The 21,003-nt window shown below is 40.3% G+C and overlaps 1 protein-coding gene across 1 annotated transcript; it reads left to right on the top strand.

Annotated features, from left to right (window-relative positions):
• The first annotated feature begins 4,476 nt into the window (after nt 1-4,476).
• Nucleotides 4,477-20,016, top strand: pkp1a (plakophilin 1a). Its single transcript, XM_030056202.1, has 15 exons — nt 4,477-4,830; nt 7,368-7,489; nt 11,619-11,825; nt 12,009-12,205; nt 12,717-12,858; nt 13,657-13,864; nt 14,547-14,715; nt 15,066-15,183; nt 15,550-15,717; nt 15,800-15,976; nt 16,549-16,711; nt 16,887-17,073; nt 17,964-18,048; nt 18,960-19,074; nt 19,239-20,016. The coding sequence occupies exons 1-14, from the start codon at nt 4,644-4,646 to the stop codon at nt 19,038-19,040; spliced, it is 2,211 nt and encodes a 736-aa protein (XP_029912062.1). The 5' UTR covers nt 4,477-4,643; the 3' UTR covers nt 19,041-19,074; nt 19,239-20,016.
• Nucleotides 20,017-21,003: the final 987 nt, after the last annotated feature.

Below are 21,003 nucleotides of genomic sequence, written 5' to 3'. Positions count from 1 at the left end.
TTTTCAAAGGCGCTTTCAAAATTATCTGTGGTGTACTCTGCATATAATGTGACCTGTCAATCGTCGAAACCATACAGACAAGAGTGAGTGATAAAAATAAATTTATGAGGATACTGTGATTGTTCTCACACACACACACACACACACACATGCACGCTACATTCCATATACGGTACATGGCGTTAGGCCAAATTACAGTGAGCAAACATTGGCAGGTGTGATGATAAGTCCTACTTTTGACTTTACCTTTCAAGTGTCAGTTTTTTCTTTCTTTCTTTCTTTTTCTCTCAGGGTAAAAGGAAACTGCTCCAATGTGTCAATTCAGCAGAATTAATATGAAACTAATAACAAGACAACCGTGCAGGTGAGCATGTATTTTGTACTCCTCCCAACATAAACAGGATGCCAAAATGTGGTGAGGCTTTAACACCCAATGACCTGGAACTGCATTTTTCAAGGAGATAACATGGGCAACTACTCACTTTGACTACGTCCGTCTCTCTCTCTCTCTCACACACACACACACACACACACACACACACACACAGAGTAGACTCTTTAGGTGATATATCACTCAGTATAGAAATTAAATGGGAAATCTTTGCTGAAACTTCGAGTATCATGTTACCAAAGCTCCAAATGGTGAACAATGAGACACATACATAAAATGCACACACACACACACACAGCCCTGAGGAAGGGTGTGGTAACTGCACATGAAGCCTGCCAACATTACAATAGTACAAGAATACAGACGGGGTGGGGGTGAGGGGTCACATCTAACAGGTTCCTCATGGTTATATCTCACTTCAAAACAGTAAATTACTGCCTGATGAGCAAGTGCCAAGAGAACTTTGGTCCCACAGCACAGTTGCTTTTAAAGTCAAAGCCAAAAAAACAGTGTCGATGAGTGCAGACATCACTCTATAGTAGGTGCTTGGCTTGAAAATGACAATGAGAGTTTAAATAGAAAGAACAACACTCACTCTCCACTCATTCATTCCCTCTGCCATTAAGTTGCTGAATGCAGAGTAGATCTCTTTTTGTTCTTTTGGTGCCTGGCACAGTTTTTTGCACAAACCCTTAGGGCTCTTGTATATGTTTAAATTCTGCATGCAATATTCCCTGGCACTTTATTCAGAGCAACATTCTTGTGCAATATACTCAAGCACTTTATAGCTGTTTCTTTTCTTTTAGTTGGTCTTGTATTTTTTTTTTTTTTTTTTTTTTAATTATAATTTTTTATGAACTCTCTTAAGCACTTTATACAGCTGTTTCTTTGTATTCCTTAATTCGGGTTCGTATTTTTATCTCCCCGCTGGTCATTTATCACCTCCTCTGTTACTGTGTGTAGGAAGAATGTGTTGTTTGCTTGTTTTGGTTATGTAAAGTCGGGACTGTAGAAACTGAATTGCCCTTCGGGGATAAATAAAGCTTTCTGAATCAGAATCTGAATCAATTAATCACTCTGAGACACCATTTTGAAAATCTGCCAAAGAGAAATTAATGGAAACATCACAACTAAAAGGGGATGTTATTTTAAGCTGCTATGTACCCTAAATGTGAACCCGAGTGTGCATTTGAGATTTTTTTTTTTTCCTCCTCAGATTTCATTTCAGTCTGAGAGCACTGCATTGTCCTGATCCTGTGTGACAGATAGCTCCTGACACAAAATCAAAGCAAATGCGCGTCTTGTGTTTGCCTTTCACTCAGATATGGGCACTGATGGTAGCGCTGAACGGCTGAGTTCATCTGCACTCCATTTTATGAATCATAAATGCACACTCCGGGACTTAACTTGGCAGTGCCATAGTGAAGGGTGTGGTGGGAAAATGTCTTGTGCTGAAACTTAGCAAAGCTAAAACTGCCTCAATCAGTTCAGGTCACTCAAAAATTATTCTAAAACAAATTGTTTATGGATTACAAGAGAAACAGAGACTGTGCATTTTTCGATGAGTTAAAAAAAACTGAGAAATAAGGTGAGGCAAATGATTCGGGACAGCCAAGAGGGCCTATTTTAAAAATGAAATCAGTGAGAATAAAAAAAACCTCAAACACTACCAAAGCTAAGAGTATTGCTTAAGACTAAACAACCTTTGGAAAAAAAAAATGCAAGTGGCTAACAGTTTGAATGCTTTTTTTTTTTTCTTTCCCTGCTACAAGCCTTGATGAGATATTACCTGCATTCTCAGACAGATTTTATAAGAACCAGGCACATGCTCTTCACATATCCAAAGGCATACAGGAGGATGATTTTTATTTGACTCGAGTTTTACAACCGTCTTAAAACATTATTGAATCTAAAGCAGCCTAAACCCTGACAGCATTCCAACAAGGTTTTGAAAGGATGCAGCCAACTGGATTTGTCCATCCGTAGCCTAATATATCATAAATTCGTCTATTGGGTTTGACAAGGTGTCACAAGAGAAGAAACATGCTTAGGTAATGCCTCTATTTAAGTATGGCAGTAAGATAAGAACCTGGGAGCAACAGATCAGTCTTCATCTTAGGTGTGTTTTTCTAAGGCGCTGCACTTCTGTTCCTCCTTTTCATCAGTGGCATGAACTCAGCATGCACCTGTTGGCTTTTCTTATATGCCGAGGATGATTCAGCGTTAGCCGTCTCACACAAAGACAAAATTGTTGTTGAAAACACGCTCAGCTTGGAGCTGAAAAGCATCAGTTGTTAGTTGGCAAACAACAAGTTGTTTTTACATCTGAGAAAAACTAAAGCAATTTTATTTGGCTCAAGATGTAGAATCGAGAAATCTCCTTCTCTCAGTAGCTCAGCTCAAGGGACTGAAATAATCGCCAAAGAGTCTGTGAATTTTCTTGGCTTTAAGCTGGACAGCGTAATGTCTGGTGCAAATATGGCACAACATCTTAAAAAGTAAAGCTTTTATCCCGGAAATGCAGTTTTTTTGAGGTATCAACTGTCAAGACACTGCGAAGACACTGTCAGATGCTCTGTTTTATTATTATTATTTTGAATGGTCTGCCAACATTAAAAAAAAAAAAAAAAAAACAATGAATGAAAACAGCGTGTTTAAATTGTCAGGAAAAAAACATTTTTTGGAAAACTGGTGTGATATTCTGTAATTGTACATCGTGCATCGAATCTTTTCCTCCTTTCAGTTTTTCTTGTCCATCTGTTTTTCTAGTCCATCCCATTTTCTGTCTTCTTTCAGCTTAGTGACTCTCTTCTTGGACTGACTTATATTTGCTCATGCCCTGGCCTGTCTCACCTCCTCCCCTCAGCTCTGCACACAAACCAATAGATGCTGGCCTCTCTAGAAGTTTTTGAAAATTAAAAGCGAATAAGTATACACCTGTCCCAGTGACACATAAGTTAATTAAATCTTTAGGTGAGCTTATTTGTTTCTAATAAGCGATATACTGTTGTTCTTGGCCCATTATGTTCATTTAAAGTTGATTTTGTAATTTTTTTTTTTTAAACCCATTGATGTAGCTGTCTCCATGCAGCTGCATGTAACCACATGTAAACTGTGAAGTTTCCTGGTATTGCTTTTAATGACTCAACACTGACAAGTGAAGGTTGTACCATAACAGACAACCTGCATGAAAACAAAGTTAGTGGAGAGCTCTGAGGTATGGTGACATTGCTGTGGTAATGAAATGAGAGGATCCACCTACGTTAACAACTCTGCTTTTCCTTTTACATTAAAATGACATCATCTGTACCTATAGGTGAATAGATTTAATTATAGATGGATAATTGTAATCAGTGGGAGCTATCCAAAAAAGTGCACCCTAACTTACCTCCATCGAATACCAGACTTTCAAACTCATTTATAAATACACACACACACACACACACACACACACACACACATATATATATATATATATATATATATATATATATGGGGGGTTTACTGTTAATTCGTCTTGTTTGTAAATGTATCCTCTCATTTGCATGCATCAGTCCATTTTGCCTATGATTAGTTAGACGTTTGCCTATCTTTACCTCTCTAATGCATATTACATTGCATATTGCTTATTGTGTGTAGTGGTGACCAGCGCATTTATCAGAATAAAATCCCATAGCAGGAGGCTTAAGGCCTGTTTTCTGATGGATTTGTTCCTCACAATGGAAAGTGTGCCCTGTCCTTTGCATGCAGAGAATGACAAGTTCTTAAGCTGTGCGTTTGATGACAGAAATAGGTTTGCACAAGTTGTTATATTTGATGCCGAACGAGGCGTGACAAATACAACACAGTGTGCTGCAACCAGTGCCTGCGGGGAAAGCTTAGGCCTAATAAAGGAAACGTTTTAGCTCTGTAAGAAGGGAGCTTTTTAATTTGAGGACTCGGCCTGCGCTCTTCTCTCAACGCTGGAGCTTTGCAGATAGACTAATAGTGTTTCTATAGTAAAAGTAGGCGTGTATCTCGGCCTCTCCAGTCACTCAGCACCTGTGTATGAACTCTCGGGTCCCACCTCGGCGGGGCGCGGTCCCAAGGGTGGAGCTCACTGCTGCTGCTGTGGGAACATTACCTACTTGGCACCTCTGCGGCTAGTCCTCGCACATAGTCGAACCACTTCTCTAGGACTGGGAGTACGGAAACTGGCTTCATCGACCTCTTTAAGAGGACTTGCACCGACCGAGAGAGACGCCACACAGAGATGACGATGGCTCCGGAAACGCTGCGCTCGGCCACAGCCTTCGAGGCAGCGGAGGACACGTCGCTCGCGCTGCCTTCCGACAACAAGCTGCGCTCGGGACCACAGCGCGTGCTGGATCAAGTGCACACCATCAAGAGGAGCAAGTCCAAGCACGGCAAGAACGGCTCGCTCTCTCCCTCACCCACAAGTATGACAACGATTCTTTGCACCCTCTTGTGATTAATTTCTCATTGTTATGATTTTTAAATCGCATAGCCCAAGTCTTCAGCCTAAACTCTCAAAAAGTTGAGAGTTTGGGATAATGACGCGTCTTTCCAAACTGTAGCGTGTTGTTATAACCTGTCTCGCATTTGATGTGGACTGCGTTAGCCAAAACTTATTAGTTATCCATGTCAAGAACAGCAGTCTACTTGTTTACTTAGTATTCCCTGGGAGCTTTTGCTTTTAGTTTTCCATTATCCCAAAAGTGGCAGCTCCTCTTTAGTTTGACAAATAGGGAAAACAAATAGTGTCCAACATTAGCGACGCCGTTTTCCTCTATGAAATTTTAAACAGAGGGAGTAAACTACTTTAACTTGGAAAAGTTATTTCTCATCCACACCAGTTGAGTGTGATATGTGAGGAAAACAAACGGAAGAGGGGAAAGATTAAACCTCAATTCGATACTTAGACCTGGTGATAATCAGAGGTTTGGCTTTGTTGCTTTTGATTGGTATAATAATAATAATAATAATAATAATAATAGGCCTATTAGAAGCCCAATTCGCCACTTGTAGCTGAGAAAAGTAATAACGTTACAATAACAGCTCCGGCCTTGAAATTGTATCTGGGCCTACTGCTGGATAAGATAGTTCATAAGTAATTTGGTCTGTGCTGTGAAAAACAGCACCAAAGAGAGATCCATGTTACCCCGCCAGCAAAGCTGTCTTGCCTGTGTATGACTGGAATGATCCTCATGGGCTTATTATGGCAGGTCAAGACAATGAGCCAAACAAATTTTGAAAATTGCATTTTAGTCTTTCAAAACAACGCTGGTATGCGGCGTCGCTACAAGAAACAAAGTAAAGTTCATGCAAGATTCCCAAAGGATTTTTATCTTGTAAAATGTGTTGAGGGCCTCCGCCTTGTAGCTGGGGTTGTGGTTGTGGGATGAGCTTGCATGTTTTCTATTTGAGGATATAATATATCAACTGTCCCTGTTAATAATTTGTTATTGACCGACTTTGCCTGAAACTTCCACAACCAGTGATTATAAAACTTGTGGAGCAGATGATTAGGGCTTGGTTTCTGTTAGCACAGTCTTTATTAAATGATTGTACATATTTGCTCAGGCAGAAATTTTTGTGAGAGGCATACAGCGAAACTAAAGATGCAATTTGTATTCCAGAAAGTAAAAAAAAAAGAAGAAAAAAGAATATATTACTATCACTTTGAAAAAGACTGGTTGAATCTCAGAGTCAATGTTGTCACTAAATACAAGGTCTGCCTCAAACTATAAAGGATGTGCCTAAATAATTAGTGTTTTGAGATTCAAAAACCACTCCCAAAGCTGATCCTTTAAGGCTTTTTCCTTGCAAAACAGAATCTGTATTTCAATGCATACCAGTGGCCCTATGCAGAAAACTAAGCTTCTAGAGATCAGCCAGAAACAAGTGGGGATAGTGTGTTCAGGGCTAATATCTATAAAACACAGCAAGCAGACATGGGCAAACACTGAAGAATAATAAGAACAAGAACAACACCAGAGGTCAGATCCCTTTGGTCGTAATTCAGGTTGATTTTAATTACAGAGCTAAAATTTGAATCATAAGTGTACGCCACAAATTACTTACAGTACTTTTGGGGGGGGTTCCTGTGGGAGGCCATGATCAAATCTGGCCCATCACAAGAAAAAGGCCTACTATTAAGTTAAAGCATCCATCAGTCACTTTGGGACACACCATAGAATTGATATCGTAATTAATTGATAATTCTACCGTTGCTGTGATAACCATAATCCTGTAATGGTAAACTCCCAACCTTACAGTGAGGATTATGCGAAAGCCTCATGATCCTCTCATGAGTCATCCCCAAAGGCAGACAGATAGGCAGACAGACAGACAGAGGTGCTGATAGCCTCCATTCTTACTACCTGTGAAGTGTAGTCTGGATTTCCTTAAATTCATAGACAGAGTGACACATAAAGCCCTCTGAATGAGTAATGTAATGTCTCATTCATGGAATGATTGCTAGATATTCCTTATTTATTTATTTATCTGTTTATTTATTTTCAACAACTATAACATGTGTAAAAGTTTTTTGAAGACATGTGACGGACATTTTTCACCCGAGCGGACCTCTTCACATTTTGCATCGAAAGAAAAAGTATTAACGAATACAAATGAAAAGAAATTTTGAGTGGCTGATTGTTATCTGTGATGTTTATTTCACTGTGGTGGGTATCTGAGTCACACATCAAGACAGTGTATCGCCAGCATGCTCGTTCTCTCATGTCAGTTTGTTTGATGTGACAGATACAAAAAGGAGACTTTATTTAGCTTTGATTATCTCCTTGACTACCTTGCTCCGTGTGGGCGTGTTGCAGCTTTGTTTGTTGTTGTTATTAGTCATCCACGCTTTGTGGCCTACAGCTAGAGAGAAAGGTGTTCTTTCGATTTTCTACCTGTCTTTCCATCTTTTGCTCTTCCTTATTTAGCTGATCAACTGTCCTTGCTCTTTTAACAGGTTCAACTGCCCAGAATTTGTCGGTGTTTGCTGAGTTCGGGTCGTTCAAGTTCTCGCCATCCAGAGCAAATGGCACCTTCAGCCGCAGCAACACCAATGTGTCATCAGGCCTCAGCAAAGGGGTAATTGTTTTCTTCTCATGTTACATTCACATCTGGCGTACAGATATTCAGAGTATAGAATTCACTAGTCTCACACAGTCTGCGTAGGCTTTGTAATACGGCTGTGTAAATGTGCACAAATGTGTGTACTCACCTCTCATTCATTGTCATCCTTCATTGTCATAAAACCCATAACATGTTTATGCTAGTGGCCACAAGACGGTGAAGCCATCATGGAATCTTTCCTTTTGGACGAGGCCTCCTTTTCATTCCTGTGGCCAAATTGGTTGGTGTCTTGCCGCAGCATGAATCTCACAAAGTTTTTGGAAAGGGCTCCTCTACTTTCATCATACCATTTACTCTGCTCTGTTGAAATAACTACATTTTCCATCTTTATTTTACTTGATATGTGCATACTGTGCACGTATGTTTGTGCTTTTATGCACACCCACAGGGCACAGTGGCTTTGTTTTGTCACAACAAAGTGTAAATTGATTCCTTTCCTGTAGCTCTGTGATGTGACTATAAGCTCATCTCAGGTGAGCAGATGGGATTATTGTGGTAGAAAACATTTTTGTCCCCAGGGGGATCTGCATTGTTTTGTGTCACTCTGTCAGTAAAACAGGATTGAACAAACATACTTTTTTGCCTAAACTTCCAAGTATGGTTGTCTCTTGTCTGTTTACATTGGACACGTTAGTTGAATGTTTTAACTGAACATATCAACACAAAGAAATATGATATTGTCTATGATATCTTTTTGTCTAACCTCACCTGATTGGAATCCCTTTTGTAGAGGCGCATTCTTCTAAGTATGTTTTTGTATCAGATCACTAGGCTTGTGTGTTTTTCATTGTGGACATGGACATGCTGTATACTGTTTCTGAATGTCGATATCATTGTCATTCTTGTTCCTCGGGGTGAGCTCAACCCATTTGCAATGCTGGACTTGTCCAAATTCCCCTGAGAAATAAGGGTTACCTCAGTGTGTGTATTTGTATGTATGACCGGGGCTGGGCTTGCTGGCCTGACCTACTGACACGGAGTTGAGGCATGTCTAGGGAGTGCGGTGATGTGTTCCTTTTGATGAAGGCTCATAAATCTTCATCACGTCACTGAATAGCTCTCTAGGGCTCAGGAGATAGAGTAGTCATCTAATAATCAGATGGTTTCTGGTTCATTCTCCAGCTCCTCCTCTTTAATGTGTCAAAATGATGATGAGCAACACACTGAACTCCTAGCCACTCCTTATGGGCAGTTTGGCTTCTTGCATGGCATCCTCTGTCATCAGTGTGCAAATGTTTGTGTGAATGTGAGGCACACATTGTTAAGTACTTTGACTAGCCGATAGACTAGAAAGGCACCCCATAAATGCAGCTCATTTATCATTTGTCTGTCTTCGATGCTGCTCTTTAGCTTAAATATCATCACACTGAACAGGAAATTTGCTGCAAACGCCATCACATTTAAGAGAGCTACCAAATCCTGGTTAATTCAGCAACAAATCTGTACTCAGGGCTTTCCCCCCCCTCTGTCTACAAACATGTCCTTTTCTGATTTTCTGTAGTTATGTCACTTCTAAATCTGTGTTTTATAGTGTCTTGCTATATTTGGTTTATCTTCTATTCTCTCTCTTTTTTAATTTACTGTTTTAATCTCTTATTTTCACAGTACAAACTGATGATAATAACTGATACATTGTATCAGTCCCTATCAAATAAACCATAAAAATAAAAAAAATAAGAAACATCTACATGCAATGCATAATCAGCATTAACTGAACTTAAAAGTAAGTACAGTGATGCTAATGTAAGATGTTTGAAAAGAATGCCCATCTTCTTGTTTTTCCCCTCGTTTTTGCTTGTGTGTTATGTGGAGGAAATAAAAGGAAACTCGTTTCTGTAAGGACTGTATTAATGACTCGCAATGAATGTTTTTTTGTTTTTTTTGTCCTATTCTCACAGATTTTTCGAGATGTTTTTGATCTGTCTTTTATTTTTAACATCAAACTATAAAAAACAAAGGAACAATTAATGTAAAAAAAAAAAAAAAAAAAACTACAAAAAATTCTGTTATGTCATACAGGTAGTAGTGTGATCCCAAGTAATCCGACTGGTGAAAGACACACCCCATTCCTGTGCATAATTTTATTGGTTGCTGTGCCTGTTGTTGTAGGGAAGTTACGTAACATGCTTTCTTTTTTTTGTTTTTTTTTTTTTTGTTTGTTTGTTTGTTTGTTTGTTTTTTGTCAATATCTGTAGTGCTTTGCAGACAACTTTTCAGACAGTATAGTATTTGTTGGTGACTCTCTCATAAAAGCCATAACTTTAAACTCCTCGACAGTGTCGTTAATTGTAATTATGGGGTGTTGTGTCTTGTTAACGATACCCAGTTGTGCCTTGTTCCTAATGAATCACCGTCATAACCCCAGGCATGTCTTCGTTAGCACTTCAGCAGAATTCCCATGTTATTTACTATTGCCTTTTTGTTGTACGTTTTGTAATACGTTGAGTAGTTCCCTTTCAGTGTTGTTCCTGACAAGCAAACACCAGTGGAGTCCAGTCAGTTTGCATTCTGCTCTCTTTCTTTGCTTCTTGTATTTGTTCTGCTGAATTTGCATCATTCTCTCTCTCTCTCTCTCTCTCTCTCTCTCTCTCTCTCTCTCTCGCTCCCTCGCTCTCTCTCTCTGTGCCAAATACAATTTAGGAATCTTGCAATATCTTGAAAGGAAACAGTCTTAACTAAGGGTGCTGACAACTTTCTCTTCCTTTGTGCCTTGGCAGTCAAGTAGCAGGGATTTTTTTATTTATTTATTTATTTTACAAAAACCTGGAAGGCTGAACACAAAAGCACCTGTGTGTGTGTGTGTGTGTGTGTGTGTGTGTGTGTGTATGTGCGTGCGTGTGTGTGTGCTCACCCTTCTCCAGTGTTCTGTCTCCTGGTAAATTCCACATAACAACATAACATCTGTCATTACAGTGACAGTGTCAGCGGTGATGATTTATTCTAAGTAATCTATCTGTGTTTCGACGATAATGTTTTTTGTTGTGTGGGTGATGTAAGAGAGAGTTGTGTTGTTTCATTATTTCACTGGCACACACACACACACACACACACACCTCCTTAGGGTTCAAAATGCCATTGGTAAATTTCTGCTCTGCGGGTTCTGAAAAGGTGCACTGATTTACTGTTTCAACAAATTGTATACTTTCAAATAAGCCAGTAGGAAAAGGAAAAGGAGAAAGAATTACTTATCATTGAAAGGATTATCAGGGCTTGGCCGTTTTTATCCAGACTCCGTCAAGGTGCTTGGTTTTATTGCAGCAGTGTTTGAATTGTTTACACACACACACACACACACACACATGCATGTACACACACAAACATAAAGCAAATAACCCAGTGTTAAAGAGGGAAAGTTTTAGGACGTAACACTAATGTTTGTGTGAGGTTTAGCTGTTTTATTATGTCAGGTTTGGACAGACAGGTTTAACAGGTGCAGTCTCTAACTTGTCACAGCACACACAGCTCCTCTGTGAGAAACTACTTCAGCTTCCACCAGAAATTGCATTATGGCATGACCGTCTCAAATGGCAAATATCATCTTACTTTGATGGTAATGACACCGTTTCATTTTATGTTGCATATTTCTTCCACTATCATGAACGCAGTGGAAGAGGAGAGCCACTCAGGCTTTGTGTGATGCCAGATTCCTGTGTCTTGGTTTACAGGGGGTTTCTATGAGAGCAGCTTTTGTGGAGAGCAGGTTACCCTACTTTCTTTCTCTCTGACCTGGATTGTTGGTTGTCGGAAATCTCAAGCTTTGAGAAATAATATAGGTCATGCTCTTTTCATCCGGTTGTCATTCTGCCACCGCTGATGTTTTTCCATAAGTGAGTCCAAACTCAGATGGTGGTCAGTGGAAGATTAAAATGATTGCTCTCCTCTGCATATCTTTTCAGTGTGTTTGAATAAAATACTGGGCACCAACAGGCTAATAGCTTGAAAATAGGATGAATATTATAAGATGAGTTTACACAGTTGGCCATAATCATTGGTCCCACAGGAGCAGAGCTTGAGTACCTCTGGGAAACTTTGAATGTGTTTTGTATATGTAAGCTTTTCCTGACCTGTGCATCTTTCTCTGCAGATAAACTTTCAGAAGAGTCGTTCTCTGTCCACTAAAAGCATGGGAAGAAGGCATGTCAGTACTTCCAGCCAATGGGAGCAGCGCTTTCACAGCACCACCTGGCCTCAGCCACCCAATAGCCTGAAGCCCAGCCGCAGCGACCCCGCCTTGGCTCCTCCACTTTCTCCACTCGCTCCTGCTCCTGCTCCTGTACCTGCCCCTGTTATGGTGATCATCTGTTTTTGTAAACATTTCATCAGCCAGGCTGCAGTTTTACTGAAGCACCTAAACGTTTTCATACAGAATCTGCATTTCAAGTGAATTCATCGCACTGTATGTAACATCAGTATAATGTTGCAAATCATCTGTGGTGCAATATTGGTGTTGTAAAAAGCTTGACTCTCTTTCCAGAGAGCCAAAGGGCAGGTTATGCAGAGCCAACAGACTCTTCAGACTCGAGTCAATAGGAGCAGCGTCTACTCCATGACCAACGGTACCACGAACATGACCAACAGCCAGACGCGCATCGTCCGGCCGCCCTCCTCCCAGTCACACAATGAGAGCAAGATGTCTCTCATCAGAACAACCAAGACAGAGCTGCAGTCAGGGTTAGTCTCCTTTTGTTCATTCTGTTTAAAAGAATTATTATCCTTGAATCGAATTGAATTGTTTATTTTGAACATGTAACAAACAAAAAACTAAACTAAATACAAAAAGTACACAATATCACAGTATAAATTATGGGACAGAAAGTCATGAAAAGGAAATTATAATGGCAAAGAAATCATTACTTGTTTGGAAAGGAGTAACAAGAAGTAAAACTTATTAAACTACTTCTTGTTCATACTTACTGTACATAATTACCTGACATCCTGAAGTTATATTCTGCTATTTGTGCATCCAACAGACTCAAATGCACATACTCCTCAATGTGGCACATACAAAATGCATTTTAAAATTAAATTACATTCATCATCTTCATTGTCTTCCTACACTATATTTTACAGTAAATTGAATGCATATTGTTTGCCAAACCTCACCAATTATGCTAGCACCTAATTTCTCTCCATTAAACCCGACATCAACCTTTTCTCCCTTTCCTTCTCCCCCTTTATGCAGGGTGAACAGCTCAGTGAGTATGTCGGATCTGACACTTAAGGAGGCTGTGGAGTTCCTGTCTCATTCTGAGGAGAACTACCAGCAGTGTGGAGCCTCCTTCATCCAGCACGCCACCTTCAAGGAGGATCGCCCCAAACAGGAGGTTAGAACACACACGCACGCACGCGCACACACACACACACACACACACACACACACACACAAATAGAAATGCTCACATTTGAATGTACAGACACACCCCTCCAACCATACATGCACAAACTGGTCGAAGTACTGAAAGGAAACACTTAAAATGGCATGCCATTAACTAGACAGTATTGTTCAAGTCAAGCAGATGTAATAGCTAGTAATAACATTAGAATGGCTGAAAATTACTGAGTAGGACATGTAATATAGTTATTTACTGTCATCACTGCATAGTTAATTGCCACGCCACAATGAGCTACCCTTGTGTAGCCTGCCCGGAGGGAGTGTTAGGACTATGTGCTCGGTTGCTGGTTCTGCTTCAAAGCATAATAATTTTGCTTCTTATACTATCAATTCATGATAAAATCTTTTCTGTTTTGTTATTTTGTATGTCTGTATGCATGTATACATTTAATTATTGATTTGTTTACTTGTATTTAACCAGGCAAGTCGATTAAAAAACGCCTCTTACCAGTGGCCTGGTAAGAGGCGCAGTTTTGCCTTTTGATAGGGAGTTTAGGGGAAGAGGAACAAAGAGGAAATAATAGAAGTTATGTAAACAGAGAATCGCATGTTTATTATCCAGTCTTTCATCCTTTTTGTTTTGTTAGTGTTTATTTGGGTCTTTCTGTCTTTCTTTCTCTCTGTGTGTGTCTTAACTTCCCCATATCCGTCAATTCATCCATGTCATTTTATCTTTAAGTTGCCTTGATCCTCATTTTCTCCCTCCACCCTCACTCTGTGTTGCTTGTAGGTTCTTGCTCTAGGGGGCATCCCTCCTCTGGTGTCCTTGCTGCGGAGCCCCAACCCCAGGGTGAGCCAGAGTGCCTCTGCAGCCCTGAGGAACCTGGTGTTCAGGGACCACGCCAACAAGCTGGAGGTTCAGCAGTGTAGCGGCATAGGCAAGGCCCTGCAACTACTGAAAGAGACTGATTCTACTGAGACCCAGAAGCAACTCACAGGTAGGACTAGAGCAGAACAAACCACACTGACATTTTGAGGGGGGCACAATGTTTCCCAAAATTGGCTGTGAAAATCCTTGAAAGCTTGTGGATTAAAAAAAAAAACATTAAAATGAATGGTGAGCCTTCAAAGTACTTGATTTTATACTAAAATATAGCACCCAATTCATCCGCACACTGCATCTCTCTGTCTTAGAATCAGCACCTGATATCATGAGGAAAATCCTTTGATGGTGATTCATGTGGATAAGCACTGGTTTTAAATTGAAGAATGCCACCAAGATTTCCTGGCAAAATTATGACTAGAACAAAGATATCCTCTATGATGTGTAATGTTGCTCACATATTACCCATAAACCTGTCAATTTAGACTAGAATTTCACTGGCAACAAAGTGTTGAAAGTCATTAAAAAGTCATTTATACCTACCAGTTTCAGTGGTGGTGTTTTTTTGACATTAAACAAACAAAAAATGTCTACAGGGATCAGTAAAGTATCACAGGCACAATCAAATGACAGCAGGACTCTCCTCTGGGAGCATATTTATGTGTGTGTTCCTGGGTGGAACATACTCACACACTCATTCAGGCACACATGGATGCGCACTCCTTGGTAAATATTTGTCTACATACACACCAAGACAGAAAAACATACACACTGACAGCCTCTCTCTTGATGCGTAGGCCTGCTGTGGAACCTGTCCTCAGCCGATGAACTGAAGGAAGAGCTGATATTTACAGCTTTGCCTGTGTTGACTGAGAATGTGGTGGTGCCGTTCACCTGCTGGTCAGACAGCAGTGCCAACAACAACATACATCCTGAAGTCTTTCACAGTGCCACAGGGTGCCTACGGTGAGGACACTTGTGTTCATCAGGATCTCAGTAAAATTCCTTGTGGTGCATAACTCAAGTCTATGACAGCTGATATGAATTATTGACACATTTTAAGTTCCTTGTAACTTATTTGTTTTCACTGAGTTTGTTGCAACCGTGTGAATTTGCCTCCTTCAATCTGTGTACATGCATGCATACACTTGTTGAAGTGTTCTTTGTGTGGCTTTACTTGTTTTAACTAGCATTGTGACTGTAGAAACTGTAGAAAATGTTTTGCAGACTTCTCTGTATTATGTGCCTAATCATGACAGTCGTTTTCAAATTATTGTTTCCGTGTACATATAAGTAAAAGTTTCTTATGTGTACAGGAACCTGAGCTGTGCCCAGAAGAAAGAAAGACAAGCCATGAGAGACTGCCGTGGCCTTATTGACTCCATCATGAATTACGTCCAGTCTTGTGTGGTGGAGGACAACCCTGACGACAAGGTACATTTTTGAACCCACAACCCCCTTTCTCAGCTTTGTGATTTGCATCCACATCTTGTCTGCAATGATTGTATAATATGTGCTCTTGCATCTGTTTGGTTATGCCAGACTAACTGAATCTCTGTATCCGCTACTGATATCTTTCCCTTGATTCATAAAAATAGAGCCACATATGACTTTTTAGTGTGTGTTTGCATCCATATACATGCTATGATGCTGCCCATTGTATGAATTCTCTTTATGAAATCTCCATCTGAAGAAATGAATTTCAAGTGTGACCTGCAGGAGACTAGAATGCAAGCAAACATGCTGACGAGAACATTAATGGCACAGCTATTAACCTCTCCTCTCCTCTCTTCTCTGTAGTCTGTGGAGAACTGTGCATGTATCCTCCATAACTTGACCTACCAACTGGAGACAGAGTCCCCTGAGTGTTTTGCCAAGTACAATACCGTAACAGATGGCGCTGCTGCAGGTAAAAAGAGCCCCATCATTGGATGCTTCAGCCCCAAGAGCGGCAAGGTTCAAAAAGAGGTGAGCATCAGACCCTCTCTGCTTTAGTTGATTATATTAAGATGGGTGTCAAATCCAATCTGACCCTCTTTCCTCCCCTCAGTTTTTATTCGATGCAACTCGTGACATGCCAGAGGACAGTGCCCCAACAGGTGTGAAGTGGTTGTGCCATCCCAAAGCTATGCATATCTACCTTTCTCTGCTGGGCTCTTCCCAAAAAGATGCAACCCTGGAAGCCTGCTGTGGCGCCCTGCAGAACCTCACTGCCAATAACGTACAGGTAAGAACAGCTAAGATAAGTAGCCCGCTTGTCATTTGAGTCTGACAGTAATAGAGAAACAGCATTTTTTGTCGAAGTAGTAGGATTAATGACGCATCAAGTCAGAGAGCTGGCTGGTTTAGTGAGACTGGGTGGAGTTTACAGCTATTGTCTGTGGTAATTTAGAAGTTTTTGAAAGGGTGAGAAAGATAGAGAGCTAGACAAAAGGGAGGCACACTGCAAATATTGTGAGAAAATTACAGTCGGCTTAAAATCATGTGTCACATTTCTGTAGCACCAGACTGATTTTGGGTTTCTGGTGCCAATGTTAACACAGTCCACACTACCATATGCTCAGCTGTGATACGCTACTCTGCCAACTCAAATGCTATACAAAGTATGGAGACTGCTGGACAAACTTTCGACAAAGATTGTGTTGTACTGTGTTTTATTACTGCCCAACATATACAACAATACCAATATATGTATCTATGATGAGCAAATAGCAGCTTATAATATTGGCCAGGCAAATGTATCAATCAGGATCTGCAATTTTGATAAGGGATTGTAAGCTCTAGCTAATGTGTTCTCAGGGGCTCCCTGGCTCCAGTGCAATGAGCCAAATCCTGGTTCAGAAGCTGAGGGCTCTGCACTACATCCCTTCTCTGTTAAAGTCTCCCAATAGCAGCCTGCAGAAGACTGCAATTTCCTTGGTGGGTAACCTGTCTTCGACCAGCAGCTTGCACACCCCCATGGGTAAGGAGAAACACAAAATACTAATAAATGATGTGAAATAGTATGTTTGTACCACCTGTTTCAATGGTAATGCACCAAAGATCCTTCCCTTTAGTTTTAGTTTTTAGAAATGTAAAATTAGTTGTCTGATTCCAGATAAAGATGGTGTTGTTTGTTTGTCATGTGTTGTCTCCAGCACGGCAGCTCCTCCCTGAGCTCACCAGCCTCCTCACATCTGGCACCCGGGCGATGGGCAACTCTGATGACACCATAGCATCCACTTGCAACACAATACGAGTCCTGTTGCCAGCTGACCCTGAGGTCAGCAAGAAGGTCCTTTCCAGTGAACTAGTGGGATCACTAGCTGACATCAGCGAGAATGAGTAAGACCTGGTCCTTAACTTCAATTAGTGGCAGCCAAGGTAGATATCTTCAATGAAGTTTACACAACTGTGTGATATGGACAAAATCAAATATCACTATATATTTGACTGAATACTTCAACATTGTGACAATTTTGTTTGTGTAAGAATAGAGATTTTTTTCCCCCTTTACTGTGATGCAACATTTATTATCACAAAATTATAAAACCAAAAATGTCCTAATGTTTATTTACTTCAGTGAGTGAGATTCAGTTGTCAAATGTATAGTAAAATGCATAATGCGGGGGCACACCGGTTAAGAGCACGTACCATGTACCAGGGCTCAGTCCTGATCGCAGCGACCAAGGTTTGAATCCAACCTCAGGTCCTTTGCTGCACGTCATCTCCCCTGCCCCTCCTGTCTCCACTGTGACTGTCAAATAAAGCAGAAATGCCAAAAAAAAATGCTGTATTTTTTCTCTGCACTATTAATCAGCCTTTGACAAAAAAAGAACTGACACATGTTTGCCTTATAAATCAACAATTGGCAAACATTTGACTATAGAAATTCTGTGTCCCTCCATTTACAGTACAAACGAACATATCAAGAAAACCATTTATCTACCAACAGCACAGCTGTGGCTTCTCCACCTCATTCTGAATAAGTTTGTTCTAACACCAAAGCTGCCTCTGAGTCAACGGGTTGTCAGGTTATGAGATCGCCTGTTTAGTAGCTACATGTGTAACCTTGTCAAAGGGTTGAACATAGCACCTGTAACATCTTGAATATGCATGTTGCCTCTTTTCTTGCTTGTTAACTTTTTTGGCTCTATGCCTTTCTGCTGTTTTCCATTGTCTTATCTTGTGCCGGCCTGTGCTCTCCCCCACTGACCCGTGTTTTTCTGTCCTAGATCTTTCCCTAAAGGCAGCAAAGCCGCATCACTTCTTCTCCATAACATGTGGCAAGAGAAGAATCTGCAAGGCCCTTTGAAAAAGGTACCTCCTCTTCCTTTCCTTCTCCAGTACACACACACGCCCACACACAGACACACACACGAGGCACAGCAGATAAACTATGGAGGAAATCAAAAATGAACAACAGCAGGAAAATCAAATTGAAAGGAAAAATAAACGCATTTGATGTGTTTAATGTGCGGCTGATGGCTTGTTGATCCTGCCGAAACATATAAACACAGGCAAGCTTAACTGTCCGGTTGAAATTTAACACTTGGACTGAGTTCAGTGCAGGTCTTTGCAGCCGCAAGGGCTCGCTGAAATGTGTGGGTGTTTATGGTTTTGTTCCTCTGGCTTGTACACACACTTTCCCTTCCACCCTCCGCCTCTCACCCCCCTCCCCTCTGTCCTGCCCCACCCAGCATTTACAGAGCACAGGCACAGTCACCATGGAATCCTGGGAGACTGGTTTTCATTGCTCATTTCTGTTAACTGAAGGCCCAGTAAAGGGAGTTAAGGAAGAGAGATGAACAAGAGGTCAAGACATGAGACTCAGAATCAGCGAAAGGGTGGAGCAAGGAGAGAATGAATCTTAATATCCTCTTCAAACCTGTGTATCATGGGACATACACAGCTGTAACAAGGTCATACAGCACCACATGATCATGAAATAATGAACAGAGGTAATAGTCAGACATAAAAGCATAAAAGAAAAGTAGCAAAAACAGGCAGGACCTGAGTGAGAAATCACTCCAGACATCCAATTTTCCCAGTGCTGGAATTTGCCAGAGGCTCTTCTAAATTGCTGACACAATATATTTTACAGCATTATTATATTACTGTCAGTATCAGAGGAAGGGTGTGGTATATTCAAGGTGTATGTTCAGGAAGGACTGTGTGACACCCTTAACAGTTTTTGTTTAATCTTCCTTTTTAAACCTCTGGATCCACAGCTAGGGTTGGGCAAACAGCTCTTTGTCAATGACACCACCACAGCAGCATTCAAGTCAGTGCATGTTATCGAATCAGACTAATGGAGAAGTGGGATTGCAACGTAGAGCTTGAGAGGTATGATATGCTTCTTTTGAAGTTTAGTTTGATCATGTAAAATACAAAAAAAAAAAAACAAAAACAAATCAGACTCCAACCCGCTAAAGGTGTCTTTGTATCTCATTCTCTTTGTTTCTGTGTGTCTCTTTTTCCTCTATATGTCCACGTGGGTATGCTTGCAGATGGAAACATACATGTCTAAACAGTGCTGTGGACACACCCTTGCCACAGGGAGAGAGAGTCGAAAGTGAGCAAGCATTCCTGTCATAATAACTTTTAAAAGTGTCTATCGATCATGACTCGATCATATATTGTACATACTATATATGAAAGAGAGCTTTTAATTTAGAGAATAATGCAGAGGTGGTGTATGTATTTAATTTGGATATACATATGTTTCTATCTGTGAATATAAATGGTGTATGTGTGTGTGTGTGTGTGTGTGTGTGTATATGTGTGCATGTGTGTGTGTGTGTGGTAGGTAAGTGTGGATGTCCAAGACAGTTTTCAGGTTCTGTTTGAGAGGATGTGGATGGACTTTGTTATGAGCTGTCAAATGTTGCTAGATGTACAAGGTTGTTCAGATTCATGAACGGCATCACTGGCATATTGGTCTGTCTGCAGTAGCTAAAAGATAACCCATGCCCATCCGTTCAAGTGATGTTGGAAGCTACTTGGAGAGGGTTGGATGGGTGTGAGCTGGATAATAATAAGCAAGTAGAAATGTAAGCTTGTGTTTCTGACGCCGCTGAGATGAAAATCTTGTGCCTCCAAAGAGTATAAAGTGAATACCAAAATATTATGTTGCATTTACCTATGCAAAAAAATACAGTACAATGCAAAAAAGTACAATGCAAACTCAATTTAAAAAAAAAAAAAAAAAACGGTGCTACAAGGTTTTCACATTCCAGCGGTGTTCAAAAATATGACATTTTTTGTATTGTGTTCTGTATGCTTTATTAATTGATTTAACTGTATATTGTTCAGTTTTCTCATACACTTCTATTGTTTTATAAAAACAAGCAGCTTTTACCAACAGTAAGTGCCTTGAAACATGCAAAACTCATGATCTTGACCTTACTTTTTTTTGTTTGTTTTATCTATGTTGGAATTGGCGAAAAAGAAGAATTGGGATATATTCTAATATTTAGCAGCTCATCACAGCCAATTTCCTTTCTACTTTTTGTACAACTAGAAAGTAAATATTTGGGATGCAAATTTGCATTTTTTCTTAAATAGCCAACATACTTGTGCTTACTTGGAATTTTACTTTTATACATCACCTGAAAAGGCTCAACTTGTACTTTTTTGTACTTCAACTTGTTTTTGTTTTGTCTTGCTGTTAATAAGCATGCAATACTAAAATGCACAATCTTACAATAGGATTTGAAAATCATGGGCCAGATAACATTTTAAAACAGACTCCATGCTTCATGTGATAAAATTTTCTGTAATTATTATTTTGCTCCTTTATCTACATTTACAGTTTTGATGAGTTGGTATAGTAGCCAGAAGAAAGCACACTCAAATACACAAACCGCATGTACAACTGCTCATGGTCCGGTTTCCTGAAGACATTTTTTTTTATGACTGGGACTTTCGCTGTCCACATGTCAGAGCTCATCTCCAAACTGAAATGCTTTTGAAGACCTTATGAAATCAGTAAAGCATCTTTGCCTTAAGGTGTCTGGGATCAGCAACAGTTCTGTTCATTCAGTCATTGGAGACATGTAACCACAAGGCAGTCAGTGTTGTTCTGCATGCGGGAAGAATGAGTGTCAGCATTGCTTAGTATGTAATTTTTGCATGACTGTGTGTGGCATATAATTAAGAGCATTTCCTGTCACTCCATCTGTACATAGAATAAATGGCAGATATGCAGACAGTATTGTGATTTGTCTTTTTTTCACTTCACAGCAATCCAACAGGCCACTGCATGTTTTGATT

Source organism: Myripristis murdjan, chromosome 7 (assembly GCF_902150065.1).
Source record: "Myripristis murdjan chromosome 7, fMyrMur1.1, whole genome shotgun sequence".
NCBI lineage: Eukaryota > Metazoa > Chordata > Actinopteri > Holocentriformes > Holocentridae > Myripristis > Myripristis murdjan.
The sequence above is the reverse complement of the archived record's forward strand: the minus strand, read 5'-3'. Positions and strand labels throughout refer to the sequence as shown.

Bases quoted from the DNA above. Each gene is read 5' to 3' on its own strand.
- pkp1a (XM_030056202.1), top strand. From the start codon at position 4,644: ATGACGATGGCTCCGGAAACGCTGCGCTCGGCCACAGCCTTCGAGGCA. The intron at 11,826-12,008 runs GTGATCATCTGT...CTCTCTTTCCAG, and splicing joins CTGTACCTGCCCCTGTTATG to AGAGCCAAAGGGCAGGTTAT. The intron at 18,049-18,959 runs GTACCTCCTCTT...CTGGATCCACAG, and splicing joins TGCAAGGCCCTTTGAAAAAG to CTAGGGTTGGGCAAACAGCT.